The sequence below is a fragment of the Octodon degus genome, unplaced genomic scaffold (genome assembly GCF_000260255.1).
Source record: "Octodon degus isolate 3935 unplaced genomic scaffold, OctDeg1.0 scaffold00033, whole genome shotgun sequence".
NCBI classification, from domain to species: Eukaryota; Metazoa; Chordata; class Mammalia; order Rodentia; family Octodontidae; genus Octodon; species Octodon degus.
The window spans coordinates 1,079,816-1,103,282 of NW_004524609.1; the positions used below are offsets into that span (position 1 = coordinate 1,079,816).

Consider the following 23,467-nt stretch of genomic DNA (forward strand, 5'->3'; position numbering starts at 1 on the left):
TTTAAACTTCTTCAGAGTTAAATTCTGCTATGTATCACCACAACGATATACCTTTGTAACCAAATAATGCTATAAGCCTCAACGTACACATTCCAAGTGTTACTAACATAAAAATTTCAGCTACCTAAGAAAGAGGGAGTTATTCTCAGAGTTTAATCTATCTTAAGAATTTCAACCAAAACTCTACCACATAAGCATAACAAAATTATCCAGAAGAATTATAATACTTACTTGCTGAGATCAACGCAACACTTTGCAAGCAGGTATTTACACTGTGGTGTGGTACAACTGTGACCTTTCAAGAGTCTATATGCTTTGTATGCCTTTCCTGAGCGGTAATAACAGGTTGCCAGTAAAAACAAGGCTTCTTCTGAGTGTACTAAAAACAAATATTTAAAAAAAAAAGGAGAAATTGGCCATTGTTCAGCACAATGCATGATAACCAGTTTATCTGGCAATAGTTTAGGAACGAAAAATTATGTAATTATTTAATCTAACATAACCATTACTAATTTAAATCTGAATTGCAAAGAAGTACGTTGCTGATAGAAAAGTTAACTCTCCAGCTCCTGATTATGTTATCCCTATAAGGAATCAAAGAAATAATACAAACAAGACAGCCATGGTACTCTCTGTAAATCCCTAAGACACACTCTTTTTTTTTTTTTTTTTTGCAGAACCGGGCATTGAACTCAGGCCCTTGTGCTTGCCAGGGAAGCACTTATTCCACTGAGCCATCTCCCCGGTCCCTTACACTCTATCTTTTAAACAGATTATTAGTAAAATAGTATCATGTTTTTAGGCAGAACTTTTTAAATACACAATACAGGACTATGGTCAAACTTCACTAGAGAGAAAAACAGGATAAAACTAATTAGCAATTTGAAATAATTTCCCATTAAGAAGATCAGATTAAAAGATTCTACCACCACATATACATAAAAAATTATACTCAAGATAAAAAAAGTCAGATTTAGGGGCACATGCCTGTAATTCCAGCACTTGTTGCTGTGAGTTTGAGGCCAGCCTGAACTACACAACAAAACTCTTGCTTCAAAAAGACAAAAAAGCCAGGAATATGGCTCAGTGGCGTAAGCACTTGCTTGGCAAAACACAAGGTCCTGAGTTCGATACCTTGTACCTCCAAGAAAAAAGAAAACATTTTCTATCTTATGAGTACACATATTTTAACATCAGTTGATATTTACAGTAACAAACTGTTACCCAATGCTAAGAGTTGAGTTATTCAATAATCTGTGCCTTATCCCTTACATAAGAAACACCCCTTCCTGGGCTGAGGAGATAGCTCAGCAGTCTAAGCACCTGCCTGGAGAGCACAAAGACCCGGGTTCGATCCCTGGTACCACATGCCATGCTGGCCACCAAAACCAACATGGCTGGCGGGGGGCAAGACAGGATGATTACTATGAGTCTGAGCTGTGTAGCGAGACCATGTACCAAATACATAAAGGATTTTTTAAAATTAGAAAAAAATAAATACCCCCTCCTTTCTCAATGAAATGTGGCATTGCCTCCCTCTTCATTTACCTTATATAACTCCCAAACCAATTGTCACTTCATGTCTGCCTTCACAACCTCCTAATCAAAATAGATGAGAGTCTATAGAGTTGACAATGAGATTTGAAAAAAAAAAAAAAAAAAAAAGGATAAACCACAAATCTGTGTGTGATAATCTTAGCAGGCTGATCAATATTCTTTTTTTTTTTTTGATCAATATTCTTAAGCCAGTGGTTTTCAAAATGTGATCCCTATAGAAGTGATAGTATGACTTGGAAATTTGTTAAAAATGAAAATCTTGTGCTCTCCTTCAGATCCCTAAATCAGGAGTAGGGAGTACCAACAGTTAAATTCTTCAGGTGATTCTGGGCCAAGCTAAAGTTTGAAAACTACTGTTCTTTTATTAGTTTTTGAGCCAGGATTTTGCCATGTTGTCCAGGCTGGCCTGAAAAACACTATGCAGTCCAGGGTGGCCTCAAACTTGCACCAATCCTCCTGCCACAGCCTCCTAAATGCTGGGGTTATAGGTGTGCACCACCACACCTGGCCGACAACTACTGTTCTACAGTACAAGACAAACTTGCTACATTTTCCTGAAAAGTTAGCTTGATTCCAAGATTTAGGATAAAAGCTGAAATTTTACTCTTCCAAACCCAACAGAACCCTGTCCATCTTAAAATTTTTCATGAACTACTAGTTAAAAAAACCAGTATCTAGTTAAACAAATTTTGGAATATGAACAGGATATGTAGTACTATTAGTGCTCTAAGTGCTGAGAAAAGATGAAACAGTTTCACTTTGTTAACAGATTATTAATTTCATTGAACTACTGAAATGCTAATTTCTTGAGTTAGTGATTTCATCTAGATTTTTGCAAAAGTACAGTTTTCTGTTACCTTACAAATAAAATTTTGTAGAATTACTGCTTATACCAATAAACAACTGTTTCTAAAAATCACTAACTTCTAGCCACTATAACACTTATCTAACATAATACTTGTCGGTCCAAATTGAACCTCCCCTTTTCAATCCTCCCACCAATGAGGTACCAATTCTTATAATCAGGCTAGGCCTTAAAAGTGGAAGAGTGTGTGTGTGTGTGTGTGTGTGTGTGTGTGCGCGCATGCTAGGAATTGAACTCAGGACCTTACACTGGACAGGCAGGCACCTATGCTACTAAGCTATACTCTGGGCCCTGGAAATATTTTTTAAATGGAAGGCCAAAATAATTAAGAAGGATTTAACCTTGCATACTCCATATATATTTCTATCAAACAGCAATATGAATTAGTCTTTTAATATTTAAAACTATCTGGAGTTCCCTTCTTTGTGATGCTCTATAATCTAAATTGAGTATTTTTTAACAATGGAGCAAAATTTAATCCTTTTTTTTTTTTCTTTTCTGGCTGGCTCAGAGTGCCCTCAGGGCATGTTTGGCTGGCTGGAGTTGTGGGGATCGAACCACAGCAACCTGAGGCTGACTGCTTTGTTGAAGCAGCCACTTAAACAACTGAGCTAAGGGGCAGGCCCTCCCCCTTTTTTTCTTCTTAAGTAATGAGAATTAAATCCAGTCACAATATTGAGCCACCCTGCCCCACCATTGAGACAAAGTCTTGTTATGTATTTCAGGCCAGTCTTAAACTCACTGTATAGCGCAGGGTGGCCTTAAACTCAATCCTCCTGCCTCAGGCTCCCAGAGCTTAGGAGTACTAGTGTTGCCACCACAACCAGTCTATCTTTTATGTTCTTATATGAACTACAGCGGATGGCGTATTACACGCTAAGACCTTCCACCAGATTTATTAAATCATGAATAGTGCTGATCAGTTGTTCTGGATTGTGAAAAAGTTACATAATTTTGTTAGTTGAACATCACTATTATGAAAACCCCGATTTTCTAAAATCTGAAACTTTTTGGGTGTTATAAAACTGAAAAGGAGGGAGGGAGGAAGGGAGAGAAAGAGAGAGAATGCATCACAAAGTGAAAAAAAAAAAATTAAAAAAAACTCTTTCGGGTCCTCCTTTCCAAGATGACTGAAAAAAGAAGGAACTGCCAAAAAGGGCCACAGTCATGTGCCGCCGTCAGGGACATTTCCGAAGCGGGTGTCTTCGACAGTTATGAGCTTCCCAAGCTATATGTGAAGGTGCATTTCTGTGTGAGTTGTGCCCTTCACAGCAAAGTGGACAGAAACTGATTTCGTGAAGCCCGCAAGGACTGAACTCCTCCACCCCAATTTAGACCTGCTGGTGCTGCCCCACAACCTTCACCAAAGCCCATGTAAGGGGAGCTAGGTCTTAATGGACTGAAGAAAACTCTCTTAAGAACTAATAAGTTGAATGTTATATTTAAAAAAAAAAAGATCTGAAAAGCCACTGAATTAGATTAAGCCAGAGAGAAGACTTGAAAAAGGTTTCCTATATGCCAGAAACTAGTAGACTATTTATACATATTACTATATGTAATCAAGATTATCTTTTAAGTAGGTATTGTGCTTTCTTAAAGGATAAGGAAAATGAGGGGCAGAATAACTTGCCTAAGATCAAACAGCTAATGAATATGAGTTGAGATGCTCTCTCCAGTTCATTTTGTTACTGTTTCTTAGATCAGTCTCAGGCAGGCAATAAATATTGTAGGAAAAAGACGAATGGGGACAAGGGGTTAGTGAAACCGAAAAATCATTTCAAGAATTTAACTTACAGAAGACCATATTCAATAACTTTTTAGCCTGCTGAATGTTTTCCTCAAAACACAAGTTATAACCAGAGGCATAAAAGGATACTTTTATCCTTTTATGGGGCCAAAAGGATCAAAGACGTTACACTTGTCTATTAATTCTGATCAACTGATACTGAACATTATTTTCAGGTTGATTCAATGGAAATGAGATGTGTGTTAGATTAGTGATGACTCCTACAGCGACACACCAGAATAGCAGGTATTTACTATAAAATGTAAAATATAACTTGACAGATTCACTGTCTGTGGGCACTGTTCTCAAGTTTTTAAAGATATAAAATGGCAACAGAAATGTCTATTTTGGGCCAGCCAAATAGCTCAGCGGATTAAAGCACCTGCAAGTAGGTGCAGGGGCCGAGGGCTCGATCCTGGGAGTCCTGTGCCAGCCCTACCCTCAGGGCGCAGAGATGGCGAAGGAGACTGGGCAAGGTGGCATGAGCCTGTAATCCCAGCTCTTGGGAGGCTGTAAACAGGCGGACCACTATGAGTCTGATCTAGTAGTGAGACCCTGAACACCCTGTACCACCTTCCCTAAAGTTTTAAAAATGTCTACTTGGTAGGAATATTAAAAATTAAGAAAACGGGCTGAGGCGGCTTAAATACCCGCCTGATATGCCCCAGGTCCTGAGATTAATCCCCAGGACAAAAAAAATTAAGAAAACACTGTTAAATACTCAGATCACCTAGTATATAGAAAGGGATCAAATGGTATAATGTTGTCATCATTACTGAGCTAGCAAAATATATGTTGTCACTGCATTAAAACTAAAACTTTCCCTCATAGAGATATAGTTAATGAGCTGGGCATGGGGGCACACACCTGTAACCCCGGCACTCAGGAGGCAGAGGCAGAAGGATCACTGCAAATTTATTTCATGCCAGCATGGGTTGCATAGCAATACCCATCTCAAAATACACACATGCATGCATGCATACATGCAAGCAGGCAAACAGAAATATAATTAGCTGATCACGGTGGCACCCATCTGCAATTCCAGCACTCCAGAGGTTAAAGATGGAGGATCGCTGTGATTTCAAACCCAGAAAAACAGTCCAAGTAGTTAGGTCCAATACTGAGAGGTATTAATATACTAAGCAATTTTCCAAGTATCAATCATTCTGTCAGGCTCCGACAGAATGTGAATTAAAACAGCTCCATGTGGACTAATCAAGGAATCCTTGCCATCAAATTCATGGGAAGATTTAATCAGCAAAATTCTAAATGGACAATACACAATGTTTAGAAGGTCAACTCTAATAGAACAGACCCAACCTCCTCCCCCCCTTTTTTTTTGTAACAAGAACTGAACTCACTACCTCAAACGTGCCAGACAGGTGCTATGCCACTGAGTTACATTCCTGGTACCTTCCTTTTCTTTCTTGCTGAGGAACAAATCCAGGGCCTTGTGAGCATTTTAGGCAAACACTACACCACTAGATAAATGACACCCCTAGCCCTACCCCACTTTCATAAGCACTTTTTAAAAATTATGACTAGGAACATAAGACAGCAAAACATGGGGGTAGCTAGCGTAGGCATCAATGAAAATGTATTTAAATAAATTATGATACACCTTAATTTTGCATAATGAAGTGAAATAGAGTAACCCATTATGTTGTTTTTAAGCCATCTCTTCTCACCCTTCTAAATCATTGGAACCTCAAGCTCCTGCTACAAGGATCTCTTCCACTCTCCTCACTGAACTCCAATTCTCCCCAAGTCACCATCAAAGGGATGCAAATTTCCTTGTATGCCTCAGAATTGATAATACAGTAATTCTGACCAAGGTAAGGTTCAGTTCTGCTTTACTTTACTCCATATAATTCCAAACATCACTTCTTGTCCTTTTAGGAAATTCCTTGCTGGTGTGGTTCATGCCTTCTCAAAACTCTTCTCATGAAACAATACTCCATTGATGAAAGACTTTTACACCTGGTTCATGGTCTTTCTCTCCTAAATTAGTGTCATATTGTCTCCCAAATCAACAGGCATGATTGTGCACGCCTGTAATCCCAGCCTCTAGGAGGCTGAGGCAGAAGGATCACTGGAAGTTCGAAGCCAGCCTAGTCTACAAAGTGAGTTCAAGAATAGTCTGAATTGCATAGGGAGACCCTGTCTGGAAGGAAGGAAGGAAGGAAGGAAAGAAAGGAAGGAAGGAAGGAAAGAAGGAAGGCAGGAAAAAAATTTTAAGGCCCGAGGATAGAGCTCAGCAGCACAGTATCTACCTGGCAAGTGCAAGGTCATAAATTCAATTCCCAGTACCAAAATCAAACAAAACCAAATCAACAACATCTGGAATTTGGTACCAACTCTTTATCCTCTCTTAATGACCAGCCTCCTCAGTTTTTTTCCTAACCTACATCTTACCTATATGTTCAATATTCTTATCTCTTGTCCTTTTGTGAAACATGTCCGGTAAACTACTAATTATCAACCTTCTTAATTTTTGAAGTTGGGTACCAAGCACAAACTACTATCGAAAGATCATACCTGAGCAGAAAGATTCCATCATCAATACCAAAATACCTTAAAAATAACCCTTACCTACAAACAGTGAAAGCAAAAATTCTTGGCAAATAATCTAGTAAAAGCATATGTAACAAGAAGAAAAACGGAATAAAACAAGCACAAGAATAACAATAAAACAATTTAACTTGGGGATAAAAACCTTTTAATGTCTTTCAGATGTTAATACTTTATAGAGTTACATGGCTACAAGTCAACACCGATTAAAAGCTCTGTGCAATTTCAAAGCCGTAATAAAATGCACAAAGGAAAATAAAAGTGAAAAAAATGAATGGAGGCTGGGTGTGGTGGTGCACACCTGCAACCCATGAGTTGGAGGCGAAGGCAAGAGGACTGCCATGTTTGAGGGCAACTTGGACAACCAAGTAAGGTTCTGTCTTAAAACTTAAAGCAAACAAAGTACCACACAGCCACCTAGAATGTTGATGCATGCCTGCAATCCCAACCAACTGGAGGCTGAGGAAAAAGAAACTGGAGAAAGAAACTGGAGGCTGGGCTCAACAAATTTGAGAAAGAAAGATTCCATTATCAATACCAAAGTACCTTACAATCTGCTGATTGTAGTGACACATGCCTGTAATCCCAGCACTCAGGAGGCTGAGGCAGGAGGATTGCATGAATTCAAGGCTAACATGAAGTATATAATGAGACCCTGTCTCAAAAAAAACCCAAAAAACAAAAAACCACAAAACACAAAAGTAACTAAGGTATATATGCAATAAACAAATAGCTCACAGAAATGAAAATAAAGATAAAGCAAACACTTAAGAAAATACCTACGATGTCTACCAACTATAAAAACCTAAGATACTTCTCATGTAAGCAAGAACATATTACAATAGCCAAGTCTGACACCAGGAAGGCAGACTGGAGATGAAGCACAAGTGCGAAGGCTCTAGGTTCAAGTCCCAACACCACATAAAAAAGAAAAAAGAAACGTAGAGACTGAGATGTAACCTTGTCTTTTTTTTTTTTTTTTTCAGAACCGGGGATTGAACTCAGGCCCTTGTGCTTGCCAGGGAAGCACTTATTCCACTGAGCATTCTCCCCAGCCTTAACCTTGTCTAACTTCACCAGCACACATATACTTAATTAACTAATGGAAGAGAGGAAAGATTCTGGATGGAGAGCCAAACATTTAAAAAATTTCATATAAAATCATTAAGGGGCCTGGGGCTGTAGCTCAGCAGTAGATTGCTTGCCCAGCATGCATGAGGTCCAGAGTTCAATCCCCAGTATCACATGCAAAAAAAACCCAAACAAGAACAACAAAAACCATTAATGGCTGGGATGCGGCTCCCAGCTCACTGATGGAGTGTAGGTTTATGAGGGCCTGGGCTCAACTGCCAACACTGCAAACAAAACAGTAATAACAAAAACCCAAGTAAACTACTATGTGGGAGGGAAAAATTCACCACTATCTAATAAATAATTCTGAATAAATTTAGTAATAGTGTGAAATAAAAGCAACTTTGGCTCATTTCTTACTCAATATGCTATTATAAATTCTTGAGAGCTTTTAAGCTACCAATACATTTACTATAGATGTAAAAAGACAAATTTCCAGCTATCAAGCAATCAAAAGGAGAAACTATAAATGCCAAAGATGACAAATTCATATACATTAAAAACTTCAAATATAATAAATCTACAGAATTAAGACTAAAAAGCAACAATCTGCTGATTGTAGTGACACATGCCTGTAATCCTAGCACTCAGGAGGCTGAGGCAGGAGGATTGCATATGAATTCAAGGCTAGCATGAAGTATATAATGAGATCCTGTCTTAAAAAAAAAAACCAAAAGCAACTAAGGCATACATGCAATAAACAAATAGTTCACAGAAATGAAAAGTTTTCTTTTTTTTTTTTCCTCACAGAAAATAAAGTTAAAGCAAACAGTTAATACCTAGGATGTCTACCAACTATAAAAACCTAAAATACTTCTCATGTAAGCAAAAACATATTACAATAGCCAATCTGACAGCAACAGGACCATGAAGATAAACTGGTTCTTATAATGTTAGTGATACTCCAGTTCACCAAACCTTTGCTGGATTAAGAACTAGACAAAAGGTGATTTGTTGTAGAACTGATCAAAACTTTAACTTGTAAATTCTATTTTAAAAGTATAAACGTAAAGAAGGCCAGTGAGATAGCTCAGTGGTCTAAAGTGCCTGCTTAGGCAAGCTTAGGCAGGCTTAGGGGACTATGGTTAAATTGTTGGCACCACATGCCACACCGGCCCCTCCCTCCGTGTGGGCTGAGCTGGCCAAAAAAAAAAGTATTAAACATAAAGAAATGGGGGGGGGTCACATACAATTATCTATATCACCATATAAGAAAAAGACTTATAATTTAAGGACAAAATAGGAATTACCACAGTAATGTTTATTGAGCATTTATTACCATACCAGATGACTGGGCCAAGTCAATATATTATCATGTTTTTCAATTCTATGAAGGAATTATTTGTATTTTATAAATGAAAAAAATTTGGAATGCTCAGATATCAAATAATTTGCCAAAGCTTATGCAAACATGTAAGTGACAAGGTTAGGCTTTGTAGCATAGCTATAGAATCTAATACCATGAAGTTTGCTTCAGAATACAGACTGTGTTCTACTGGAAGAAAACCCAGGCAGAAAACCTTAAAGATTAGAAAAGGATAAAGTAATTCGTAGTCTATAAATTCAACTCTACAATTATTAAAGTAACATGATTATTATTAACATGAAGGTAGCCATAAAGATACAAGGTAACATTTTTATAAACTAGTATTAATCATAAAGAAAAACAAAAAAGTGTAGATTCCTGCTAGCCATAACAAATGATAGTATTTCATATATTTTGTTTATTATGGCTCTATACAAATGAATAGCTGCAAACCTTCTGCATACAGTCGTTCTGCGAGGAAAACTGCATCTCGGTAAGCATAGTGGTTTAGTGCTTGCCATATAGCAGCCTGTAAGTGGAAGAAAGAACACATAAATACATGTATATACAGTTTCAAAGCTGTTCTTAGCACAGCACAGAGCCATAAACATAATGCTCAGCTTATGACATCTCTAATTGAAGTGATAAACCCCCAATCCCCACATAGCAAGTGCCACAGTATGTTAGATAAGGCTCTTGAAGTATGGTTTCTAAAGACCTACATTTACCAACATTGCATGGCCTTTCACGCTTCTGTGCCTTTGTACCTTCTTTTCCTTCATAACAATGTTGACTCCTTCACCAACCTCCCCCCATAAATTGCCCATCTCTAAAGAGCTAGCTTAACTACTACGTACTCCATAAAACTTTCTTGGCTTTTCTCTAAACATTTCCTAACAACCTACTATATTATAATTGTTTGCTTAAAGATCTGCCTAACCTACTAAACTGCAGGTTCTTAACCACTTTTCATGATACACATGAAAGAGATGTTCAAATTACAGCATCATCCCACAAAAACTTCATTTACTACTTTAAATGCTACCCAATTCTCATCACTCAAGGAAGCACATTAAAATGCAAATGAGCAAAGTTACAATAGGACTAACCTTTAATCTATTTGGATTAAGCTTTAAGAGTTATAAAAATAACACAGAGCATATAAAAGACTTAAGAGCAATTTAAGTTTTAACATAACCAAAAGCCTCTAAGACCTACTTACACACTAAGCACCCATCTCAAGAAATAAATTATCAACGCCAAGTGCAGTGGTGCATACCTTGTAATCCCAGCACTGAGAAACTGAGAAGGCAGGCTGAGGCAGGAGGATCTTGAGAGTATTTGAGACCAGCCTAGGCTACAAAGCTGCAAAGTGAGCTAAAGGCATAGTAAGACCCTATCTTAAAAAGACAAAAAAAAGCCCTTTATCAAGTCTTCTTATGTGAATAATGTAACTTCTTCCTGCCCTGAAGAAGCAACTGTCATCCTTAACTTTGCTGCACTTTTCTTTGGGTAGTCCTCATAATTTCATACAAATACTAGTATAAATACAGCATTTAGCTTTCAAGTTTTCTTTTTTTTTTTTGCAGTATTAGGGATGGAAGCTAGTACACTTTACATGGGGCTACATCCTTCTCCCTGTTTTTAATTACTATCTTTAAATCTGTGACAGGGTCTTGCTAGATCCCTAAACTACTCAGCCTGGGCTCCAACATACAATCCTCTTCCATGAGTTTCTCAGAGTGCTGGGATTACAAAGATATGCCAACACATTGGATTTATTTTATTTTTCTTTTTATCTTTTTGAGAAAGGGTTTCACTATGCAGTTCAGGCTGGGTGTGAATTCACTTTGTAGCCTATGCTGGCCTCCAATTTGCATGGACATCCTGTCTCACCCTCCCACGTGCTGGGATTACAGGCATGTGCTATCATGCCTGATTCTAATTAGTTTTCCAATGACATAAACAAATTCTATTGTACACATTCTGCTGTGATTTACATCCAATATACTGTTTTGAAAAATTCATGACTGATGATGTATGTTTAGTTCATCTACTTTTCTTGTGGATTAAATAGTTTTGATTGTATAAATATACCAAAAAATATTTTTACAGTACATAGACATCTGAGTTTCTTCTTTTTCTCTCTCTTTTTTTTTTGAGGCAGGGTCTTGCTATGCAGTTCAGGCTGGCCTTGAGCTCACATTGTAGCCAAGGCTGACCTCCCTCACAAGTCTTCCTACTTTAGCCTCCTGGAGTGCTAGGATTACAGGCATGCAGCACCATACCTGGCTTGAGTTATTTCTAAAGGCCTTTATTTTTGAACAAATATAATAATGCTGCAACAAACACCAGGTATATTCATCTCTTGGAGTACAGATTTAAAAATCTTTCCAAACAAGGTGTTGTTGTGTATTCCTAAATCCTGAGAGGCTGAGTTAAAAGAGAGGAGGATTGAAAATTTAAACCCAGCGCGGACAATTTAACAAATCTTATTTCAAAATAGCTCAGTGCAAAGGCTGGAGGTACAATCTACAATACTGCAGAGACAAAAACAAACCCACCAAACACAACAACTCTCCAAATTAGTATAACAAAACACTGTATGTAGTTAATAAAAATTACTAGGTTTTCAAATATGTCCACCTTTACTAGGTATGCCAAATCAATAAAAAAAAAATTGTTTTAACTTACATTTCAACTAACAACATAATTTTTCATTATTCCACAGCCCTTCCTATACTGTGCATTTCCAAAATTAAATTTTTACTGGTCTCATGGAGGAAGAGCACACCATTAAAAAAAATAGATCATTCACCAGGCTGCCTGCCGTGCTAATCAAGCTATCACTTATCTATGTGTATAGACTGGTAATGCTTCTAAGATACCTGACAACTCATCAACATATTTCTAATTTTTAGTATGTACATCAGTTAACAATCTGTTGAATGACTTAACAAATAAGGGTTATAAGGAACCCCCCCAAAAGGGGGGGTGGCTAAATAGCTCAGCAGATTAAAGCTCCTGCAAGCAGGTGCAAGGACCTGGGGTGGGTTTGATCCTGACACTTCCCTCAACCCCAGACAGCAATTAAGACTGGGCATGGTGGCACACACCTTGAGGCTGTAAACAGGAGGATCAATCTGAGTCCCACCTAGTAGTGAGACCTTGAACACCCTGTAGATCCTTCCTTAAAATATATTAAAAAAAAAAAAAGAAAGAAAGAAAGAAAGAAAAAAAGGAAACCAGTAAATATCTGGTTGCTGGGTTGGGGAGGCAGCTTGGCAGTCTAAGTGCCTGCCTAGCAAGCACAAGGATTTGGGTTCAACCCCTAGTACTACATGTTGTGTTGGCCTGAGCCCAGGCGTGGTGGCACATGCCCATAACCCCAGTGCTGGGGAGGCTGAAACTAGAGGATCATTAGGAGTCTAAGCTGAGTAGCGAGACCCTGAACCAAATAAATAAAAGATTAAAAAATATATATTTTTAAAAATCTGGTTGCCTATCACTAGGTAATATTATGGCAGTATCTAGATTACATTAAAAGACTGGTAGAGTACTTGCCTAGCATGTATAAGCCCTGGGTCAGATTCCCAGCTCTGGAAAAAAAAAAAAAATGATTAATGTGCCTGGGATATAGTAAAGGCTCAATTTTGTTGAACAAACAAATATTTAGTAATAATGAACGCTGCTAATTATAATCTTTAAAATTAAAACTTCTAATATTAGTCTATGATTTAACCTTATTTCTGTAAGAAAGAATAGTAACAAATTTAGTTTGAGGTCTCTAAAACTTCTGGTTTAACCTTACTGTTTATATCCTTAAATTTCTTTCCTCTTTTATTTTTGCAGAACTGAGGATAGAACTCAGGCCCTTGTGCCTTCTTATTCTACTGAGTTATCTCCCCGGACCTATATCCTTAAATTTCATGATGCCTCAAAATTGTCCTACTTGACCATTCCCAAACCAACAAAAGGTAAAAAAAGAATGTGAATTTAAATTTATTTTCTAGTAAACTATAGTAAGATAGACAGTACTTTTTCTGTTCTAATGTTAATGTTCTGAAATCATTTCCTATTGTTTAAAAGGACTACCTAAAACACTGCTGTTATGGTTTATGTATAGGTGTCTCCCCCCAAAGCCTCAAGTAGTCTGGGGAGGCTTCTGGAGGTTGTGACTGATTACAGTGAGTGTGGATACTGTGGATACTGCACCTGCCCTGGGGCAGGTAATCTGCATTTCAATTGAAGGAGGAAAGAGAAGTTAGCAGCTTGAGCGGCTGCTACTCCTCTTGAGCTCCCTCTGCTCTTGCTCTTTGCCTCTCCACCATGAAAGGTTGCCCTCTGCTATGTGCTGCTCTGCCTTGGAGCCAAATGAATATGGACTGAAACCTCCAGTAACTGTGAGCTGCTAAATAAACCTTTCTTTCCTTCAATTTGGGTGTCGGGTATTTGTCCCAGCAATGAGAGAAGAGTAACTAAGACAACTGTCCGTTCAAAGGGTAGTTCACAGAGGTAAACCCGAACTACCTGGAACCTTTCTAGAATTTCAGATCATACTCCAGATTTACATCACTCTCAACAAATTGCCATACTGATGGATATTAAATTAGAAGGTGTATTAATGCTATAAATCAAGGCCAGATGTGGTATGACATGCCTGTAATCCCAGCACTCAGGAGCCTGAGGCAGGATCGTTGTGAGTACAATTTCAGCCTGGGCTAAAAAGTGGGCTCAAGGCCAGCCTGAACTGCATAGTAAGACCCTGTCTCAAAAAGATCCTCCCTAATATATACATGTGTGTATACTAAGATAATAAAATAAAATACATACTAAAGTTTTAAAATAAATGATCTAAAACAAGCATTTCTTCACTTGCCTTGGTTACAGTGAGTAAAGAGGAATTTTCTTGTTCTATGTACAAAACATACATATATATAAAAACTTCCTTTATGTGTTTGTTGTAAAATTAAATTTTTTTTAAAAAGAGGATGTGGCCTGAGGGCTACTGGTTGGACATGCCTAAATTTAAAACATTTATTCTAATTAACAATTTTCTTAGGGCTGGTGATACAGCTCAGTAGACTAAGTGCTTACTTAGGTAAGCACAGGGCCAGGGTTTGATCCCCGGCACCACCATGCAGTGCTGGCTGGCCCAGGCGTGCTGAGCTGGCAATGGAGTCCAGGCATGGTTGCGCATGCCTGTGATCCCAGAACGAGGGAGGCACAGATCAGGAGGACCACTACGAGTCCAAGCTGCGTAGTGAGACCCTGCACACACAAACTCTTAAAACTTTTCTTGCTCAAAAATATCTCTAAAATCAAAGGATTGTCTCATTCAATGCTAATCCAAGATGTTATGAACCAAGTAATTTCTAGTCCTTCAAACTATGTGCCTTTTTGGTTAGTCTGGTAGTAGAGATTGAACGCAGAACCTCAAGTATGCTAGATAAGCACTCCACCAGTGAACTAGATACATCCTTACCCCCACGCTTTCTTTTTTTTTTTTTTTTGAAGTCAAGGTGCATGGTCTGGGGCTGGGACTGTCTCAGTGGTAGAGTTGGGCAGCATGCTCAAGGTCCTATGTTCCACCTCCAGCTCCACACATACAAACACACACACACACACACACATAAATACACAAATGGAAGCTTGGGGGGCCTGCCGCTTAGCTCAGTTGTTTAAGTGGCTGCTTCAACAAAGCAGTCAGGCTCAGGTTGCTGTGGTTCCATCCCCACAACTCAAGCCAGCCAAACCTGCCCTGAAGGCATTCGGAGAAAAAAAAAAAAAAAAAAAGGAAGCTTGAATCACTTATGTCCCAAGGTCTCCTGTAGGTCTTCATACATCTTCTTGGTCTTTACCATAGCCTTACACATCAGTGAAAATCAGGAATACTATCCTATTCATCCACCCACATTAGGTGGGCTATGTACAAGTCTTTAAACTGAAATTCAGTATCAACTTGCTTCATTTTCTTCCAGTATTCTCAAAAGGAACTGATATAGCCAGTAAGATGATTTCAATAGTGTACACAAAAACATAAGTTTCTAGACTATTTTAAATTACAGAAATCCTAGAATTCCTAGATACTTAAGGACTCTGTACTGGAGATAATTTTTTTGATTTATCCCACCAGCCCCACTCATAATTCCCAGAAGACAAAGGAGTTCGAGTAATTGTGATTTCACTATATTTTATTCTATGCCAACAGCCATATGCTTGTTCTAGAATACTTCCATACAAACTAATCCCATAAAAATGGTCCCCAATCACACAGAAAGGAGCATTTATGATATTGAAATATATCACACACTAAAAACCTTCTCTCTATCACTTGAGGAAGAAAGAAGATGGGATAAGGGAGAAAAAAATCCAAACAAACAAAAAGCCTGAGAGCTATTAAATACAATTAGGGCTTGTAAGGAAAGTTTGTTAGATTACAGTAAGAATCTTCCCCCATAAAGCCACTTAAACAAAGAGTCTCAAATGTAAGTGGTGCTGAAACAGCCAGGACCCCCAATAAAATCCTCTACCATACTTGCTCTTGGTAACCCTCCCACACACCACTGTGCAAGGATTCTACTCTTACTTTTATTGGTAAATAATGATTGCAAGGGGCCGGGGAGATGGCTGAGTGGAATAAGTGCTTGCCTGGCAAGCCTAAGGGCCTCAGTTCAATCCCCGGTTCTGCAAAAAAATACAATAAAATAATGATTGCATTCTTGTGGGGAGGTGTACGTGTACAGAGCATTCTTTAATCCTTTTTTCCTACTCCTCCCTTCCCTCCCACTTCTCATCTCTTTGTCGCCTTCTCTTTTGAAAAGATCGCCTTTTCTTTTGAAAAGATCGCTTTACTTTTAATAGCATTTGTCTTTGGTAGATGACAACATAGAGTGCTAAGGTATATACTACGATTGTGTATAAAGGGTTTTTTTTTTTTTAGTGACTCAGTATGATTTACCACGAATATATATAAAACAAAACAGGGTTTTTTTTTTTGTTGTTGTTGTTGTTAATGTATTTGGTACAAAGACTCACTACATGGCTCATAGTTATTCTCCTGTTTTCAACTTCCCTAGCACTGAGAGTACAGGCGTGACCACCACTCCTGGTCTCTGTGGCCCACATGTACCCACCAGGTCAGTGCTGGTGCAGCATGTGGTGCCGGGGATCGAACCCCAATCCCAGTGCGTGCCTAAGAAGGCACTTAGTCTGCTGAGCTATCTCACTTGCTCAAGGTTGTCTTCTTTTAAAAAAAAAAAAACCCTTAGTGAACTACAAGGTTCTAGTATTCATTCATTCATTCATTATTACTATACGACAAGCAGTTTTTAGATTCTAGGTATATAACAATACCTAGTAATAATTTCTATTTCTATCAAGTATTTTTTTAGTGTCCTTCCCATCTGAGTCAGTGACTCTGAACCCTTCCTCGATAACTGTCTATCCCAAATCAACTAAATCACAATCCCTGGAGCCTGAAATTAAGTTTAGGAACCCTTACTGTTAAACTTTCCTACTGGTGTGTTAATTATTGAAACTGTCCTAACAATTTGATTTGAAACTGTCTCACTGCTATTTGTTCCTCAATAAAATTATGGAAAAAAAACCTTTCCTACTGGTAATAAATAAGCATTCAGGGTTCAAGGATCATTATTGCACTTTACTAGATACATAATTTTCCCTTCTTTTATTGTTGTATACACTCTATAGACCACCTTCCCATATAAAAAAGCAAATATAATGAAAGTCTACATATATTTTACTTGGTTTTTTGAGACAAGGTCTTGTGATGTACTTCTGGCTGACTTTGAACTCATTATGTAGGCCTCAAACTCACAGTGATACCCCAGTTTAGCCTCCCAAATTCTGGGATTACAAGCATGTGCCATCACACCCTGCAGTTTGCATATATTTTAAATCTGAAAGGTGAGGGGACAGAACTAATTTAGAAAGATTCTCTTGGATTTTAGAGACTATTACTATATTAGTGTCTTAAGCAATGCTGTCACCAACACCAGGAAAGTTCTTTTTTTTTTTTTAACTTTATTTATTTATTTATTTTTAACATTTAGTGTATGTGTGGCCAGCTCAGCCCACCAGGGGGCGGGGCTGGCTGGCATGTGGTGCTGGGGGTCTGAACCGCGGTCCCTGTGCTTTGCCAAGCTTGTTCCAAGTAGGTGCTTTAGACCACTAGGCCATCTCTCCAGCCCCACCAGGAAAGTTCTTAACGAAAGCCAAAATATCTTGCAAATTACAGATGCTAGGTAAACAAAAATGAAATAATGAAGACATTACCAATTCAAACTGGGCAAATTTTAGATTAAAAAGGTTTTTAATGAGCTGGTTTGTAAATTTAACCATCTGTTTACAGAACTGCTCCTAAGGAAAAGTTAATCTAGAATCTATCCCCTCTTGTCTAAGTCTTAGTCCATAAGACAATTTTCTTTCACTTAAACTTTTTTTGCTAGGTTTTTTTCCTAGTTATCCTAGATAATTGCCTTTAAATGTAATAAATGTTGAATGTCTACAGTTTTGGAACTCTGAATCCATTTTTCATTTACTCACAAGCTTCTTAGAAATTAGCTAAGACAAAAGCCAATCTTACAACAATTGATTTATAATAACGTTTGTAAAATAATATAAAATAACATCTGGCTTTCTCTCCATGCCACAATAAAGAACATTTAAAAGAAAAAGAAGAATCTGGTATGGGGTTTGGGTCTAAGTCTGACTGACTCAGAAATTAGAAATCAATCTTTTGGTAATAAAATTTCCTAGTGATATGAACTATATGTACCTGGGTGATACACATACTTTTCTTTCTTTCTTTTTTTGCGGAACCCAGGATTGAACTCAGGCCCTTGCACTTGCCAGGGAAGTGCTCATTCCACTAAGCTATCTCCCCGGCCCCACACATACTTTTCTTGTTAACTGTAGCCCAGAGCACATCACATTCATTTCTTCATGAGACTCAGACCATTTATTCCCCTTCTCATCTCAGTGTGTACTGCTTTTGATGAACATTATCCATTCAGTAAACATTTACTGAGCATGCTGTCCACTTTGCTACATGATCCTGATTTCAGTTAAAACAACAACAAAAAAAACTAGCCAACCTGAGGAAAATAAAGCTTAGGTGTGTTGTAAAAATAAAAAGCTTTAAAGTATTTTGGCTTTCAGGTCTCCATTGACAATAAGAAATCATGAAAAAAAAAAAAGGAAAAAATTATGAATAAGTCAGCTACTTGTTTATTTTCTTATCACACGATTAAGAAGCTAAACTCAGAACAAGTGAATATAAGGATATGCAGTTTTGTTTATTCTCTTGTTTTGGGGTAGCTTTTAATTAGTCTCTAGCCTACATCTTTACAGCCTAGCAAAGGGATAGATAAAAAGTAATGTGATGAATTACAGGTGCCCTCCGAGAATTTCAACATTTGGATTACAAAACAGGCCTCCAAAATGCCACTCACAAAACAACAGGCTCAAGAGGGTTCAAATGTAATTTGACCCAGCAATTATTTCTCAAATATTTAATATGATCTCCACACTCCAATCCAGGAAAATAAAGCAGATTCCTCCTGACACTCACTGATCAAGAAAATAAAGTCACTTTGGTGATTTCATCACCGTAAAATAAAGAATAAAAACATCTACTTCCAGGACAGACATGTGAAAGTCTAGATCAGTGCTGGGCTGAATTCTAAATGCCTACAGAAACAGATCTGGTCTTCCAGACCAGGTAGGATCTGGGTTCTAGAACTTTGTTTCTTTCTTCCTTTCTTTCTTTGAGATAGGGTCTCACTATGCAGTTCAGTCTGGCCTTGTGCTCACTTTTGTAGCCCCAAGGCTGGTCCTTAAACTCACAGAAATCCCCGCCTCAACCTCCCAAGTGCTCAGATTACAAGTACCTGTTTTTCAAAAGACAGTCATTTAAATTAGGTGACTCCAGTAATAATGAAAGAAATAATATAATTACAATTTTAGGGCAGACTATTCTGCTTGGATTACTTTAATAGTATTTTAACTGGTATCTATCAAAATCCATTCTTTCTATATGAACTTTCTTAAATCATATGTGATCATGTTATCTCTTTACTGACAGGTCCTCTACATATGCAGTACATATGCAGTACATCTTTTCCTCCAAACCATGTGAATCCTAGTTATCCTTCATATTTCTTTCCCAGAGAGGACTTTTTGGAGCCCTCTGATAAAATAAGGCACCATGAAATTGCTTTCTAGTAGTATTTTTCTTTACTGTACTTTTACATTAATTTAAGACATTTGGGTAATTATAAACACAGGAAAATGGAGACTGTTATCTGTCTTTGCTTACTATTACAGACTTGATCTAACGTGTTTGTTTGCTGGAGAGCAGTGGTGGTGGCACTAGGCATTGAGTCCAGGGATGCACTATACTCAACTATATTCCTAGGTTATTATTGCAGTATCAGGGATGGAATCCAGAGTTTTCACACTGAGCTACCACCTCAGCTTTTTGTTACTTTTAATTTTGAGACAGGGTTTTACTAAACTGCCCAGCCTAGGTCTGAGCATGCAGTCCCACTCAGCTTCCTCCCAGAAGACTGGGATTATAGGCCTACATCACCATGCCCAGCCCCTTTTTATTCTGATACAGGGTCTTGCTAAATTACCACAATGGTCTCAAACTTGATGATCTACCTGTTTTAGCCTGTTGGGTGGCTGGGAATATAGACTGATGTCACTACACCCAACTCACATGTTTTTAAAGCAGGTGCTTAAGAGCTGGGTGCAGCGGCACATACCTATAATCCCAGCAATGGGGAGGCTGAGTCAGGAAGATCACTGAGTTTGAGGGCAATCTAGACTGCATGTGAGCTCAGGGCCAGCATGAACAACACAGTGAGACCCTGTCTCAAAAAACCAAAAACCAAAGAAGCAGGAGCTAGTCAATATATGTTGAATGAATAATCTCAAATTTCTGGCTGTCTTCCCATTATGGGCATTCTTACGCTAGCCTTAAATTAAATTTCTCTATATTCCCTGATATTTAATAATTAAGACTTCTACAAGTCTCTACAGAAACAAACTCAGTGACAAACAGAAGTATTCTATAATGCAAATAATTACTATCTAATTCCTTCTTTACAAACACTGGGCACTTCCTGAGAACCTACTTCTTGTTGTTGCTGGTTTACTTTTGCTTATGTCTTTTCATGCCAAGAACGTTCTTCCTCTACCAATGGGAACGCTGGTCCATCTTCTTAGGCTTAAAGTTCTCCTTCATGAGGCTTTTCCCATTCTTCTCACCTGTAGAGTTCTCTTCTTTTCCTGAAATCTTTCATTATCTGGGCAAATTTCTATTGACTCGTCATATTACCCATTCGCTATCTTCCCAATAAGACTAAAACTGGTGCAAGATTAGGAGTTCTCTCTCTCTATTCCTACTTTGAAGGAAAATATCCAATTTAATTTAAAACAATTAATTACCCTCCAAATTTCCCTTTACTCTCACAGACTTCTCCATTTCTTAAATGGCGCCACCAAAATGAAATTCAGGCAGTCTCTTTGAGACAGGCTCTCACTACATATCACAGGCTGGCCTTGAATTTAAGGATATTCCTGCCTCAGCCTTTCAAGTGCTGGGATTACAGGTGAACACCATAGTGCCCAGACAGTCATTTTTTATATTCTACCATAAATCAATTTCCATATCACAATGGTTCTAGCTCCCAAATATTCCTTCAATTTTGACCTCAAAAATACTTCTTGAGGGCTGGCCAAATAGCTCAGCAGATTAAAGCGCCTGCAAGCAGGCACAGGGGACCTGGGTTCAATCCCCAGGCTGGCAGTGCAGGCTCCACCTCCGGGGCAGGCTGAGATAGCAATTGAGACTGGGTGTGGTGGCACACTGCCTGTAATCCCAGCTCTTGGGAAGCTGTAAACAGGTGGATTCTATGAGTAGGATCTAGCAGTGAGACCCTGAACACCCTGTAGACCCTTCCCTAAAATACCAAAAGAACCAACAAACCCTTCTTGAATTTATCTACTTCCTTCTCTGCTCTTACCTTAGATTGCCTATATGTCCAAAGCAATCATATTTATTCCTGTTCCTTTCATTTCATTTCCCACACAATAGTCAAAATATGGTTTCTTTGTATTAATGTTAGATCTATCCATGGACATATTTCTCCAAGCCAAAAGTACTTCATTATCTTTCTTTTCCCCTAAGCCCCAGCCCAGCACTTCATTATCTAATGAGATCTAAAACAATATCGAGTATATAATTGTCAATTACTAAATTGCTTACTGAAGTGACTTTTCAAAAGGCTTGCTTAAAACTTCATTGCACATTTTTAATTTTAAAAAATCATTTATTTATTTATTTGGTATAGGGTCTCCCTATGCAGCTAGGACTCAGTGATCCTCCCGTCTGAGCCTCTCCAGCACTGGGATTACAGATGTGCACCACCACACCTGGTTTTAGTGGGAGGGCCTGTAGGGCACGTGATACTGAGGATTAAACTCAGCTCCTTGCACTTGCCAGGCAGGCATTCAGACTGCTGAGCTATCTCCCCAGGCCTAACTATGAAGTCTTACTCCCTGAAATAACTGAGAATATACATAGATATAAATCCACCTGGCAAGCTCAGGTCCTGAGTTCAATCCCTGGTACTGTAAAAAAACTACGTAAAGTTTGCCTCTTTAAAATAAAAAAAATTATATCAAGTGATTTCATAAACATAAATTAGCACTAATTCAAGGTGTTCCGGCCACTGTAACTTCTCCAGTTACCATTAAAAATAAAATAACTAGTTGAGCATGTCTGTAATCCCAGCTTTTAGGAAGTCCAATGCAGGAGAATTCTAAATTTGAGCTCAGCCTGGGCAATTTAGCAAGACCTTGTCTCAAAATAAAAATTTTAAAAAGGGCTATCAGTATAACTCAGTGTGAAGGCCCTACGTTCAGTCCTCAGTAGCATAAAATAAATATATAAATGACAACTTTTGTCTTGTACTATGAAATTTTTTATAAAGACTCAGATATAAATATTTTTCTGAGATAATCCAAGAAGATGTTTATATCGGCATATACGATAGTAGACCACACTAATACTCTAAAGAAAAAAGAAATAAGAAACAGAAACAGTTGCTCATTTTTTCTGTCAACTTTTTCCTATGCTTTGTAATACCATGAAACCTGACATTCCAAAAAGGAACAGTCTCAATCCTTCTCAAATACATGAAATCAACCATTTTAAGACTACATTATGTAGTCATTTGTCTTATTTTCTATTTTCTAATTTTTCCCATTTTTAGCATCACTCCTGGTCATCAAAGTTGTCTCTCCACCACTCTGGATCTCTTCATAATCTGCTTTCTTTTACTCCATACATTACAATCAATATTTTCACCTTGTCATAGCCTACAACTTCTCACCATATCACAAAATCTACTAGACAAAGCTAGTATGGGAAAGAAAAATGGCAAATTTGACTTTTAATCCTTAAAATTATCTAAATATATTAAGTAAGACTAGTGTAATAAAAAGTAGGTTACCTGATGGGAATTACCTACAATAGACTACACATTTCCAATTTTTTCTCATGTAGGTTGAAATTACTATTAAATCGTGCTCATATATTATCAATACAACTACTATTCTTTTGACGTTTTCAAAGCCTTCAGGGCCAGCAACGAAAAAAAAAAAAAAAAAGCAGACAAAATTACAAGAACATGAAACAGAAATTAAATTTGAGTGGTCTACTTATTCACCTAAGTTCACGTTACTCCTCAAACAGAAGAAAAATTTGTACAGAAAAAAAAAAAAAAAAACCAACAGCTCTGGAAAAACAATTTACAAACATGAAAATTTTACCCAGGAATTAACGCGAAAGCTGCTGCGCGGAGATGAAGCCACGTTAGCATCAGTGAATACTGCACACAGCGAAAAAGACGCGAGGAAATACAAAAACCATTATGTAAGCGAGTTACCACTCGACACCGCAAGTTTGCCGAGAGCACCGCGAGCAGAGGCTCCGAACTCGCGAGCTGGCTCCCTCCGACACGGCTGACAGCTCGGGTCTCAGATCCCGCCCGCAGCGCAGGGCGGCAGGCACCCGCCATACCTGCTCCGTCACCGCGGACAAAAGGCTCGGCTGGTCCCGACGGCACCGGGAGGGCGACCGGGCGCCGCAGCCCGCGCGGGAAGCCGAGGTCGCGCCCTCCGGGGCAGCAGGGCGGTGCGGGCGGAGCAGGCCGCC

At 38.3% G+C, this 23,467-nt stretch overlaps 1 protein-coding gene across 7 annotated transcripts in view; it reads right to left on the bottom strand.

The window, feature by feature from the left end:
* Positions 1 to 23,467, bottom strand: part of Cdc27 (cell division cycle 27) — an 85,081-nt gene that overhangs the window by 60,949 nt on the left and 665 nt on the right. For all 7 annotated transcript variants that reach the window (XM_004629998.3, XM_004629997.2, XM_012514499.2 and 4 more), the window contains exons 2-3: positions 9,670 to 9,745; positions 232 to 379 (exon numbers count right to left, since the gene is read on the bottom strand). In XM_004629998.3, the coding sequence (XP_004630055.1) occupies positions 232 to 379; positions 9,670 to 9,745 (224 nt within the window). The remainder of the gene's footprint in view (positions 1 to 231; positions 380 to 9,669; positions 9,746 to 23,467) is intronic.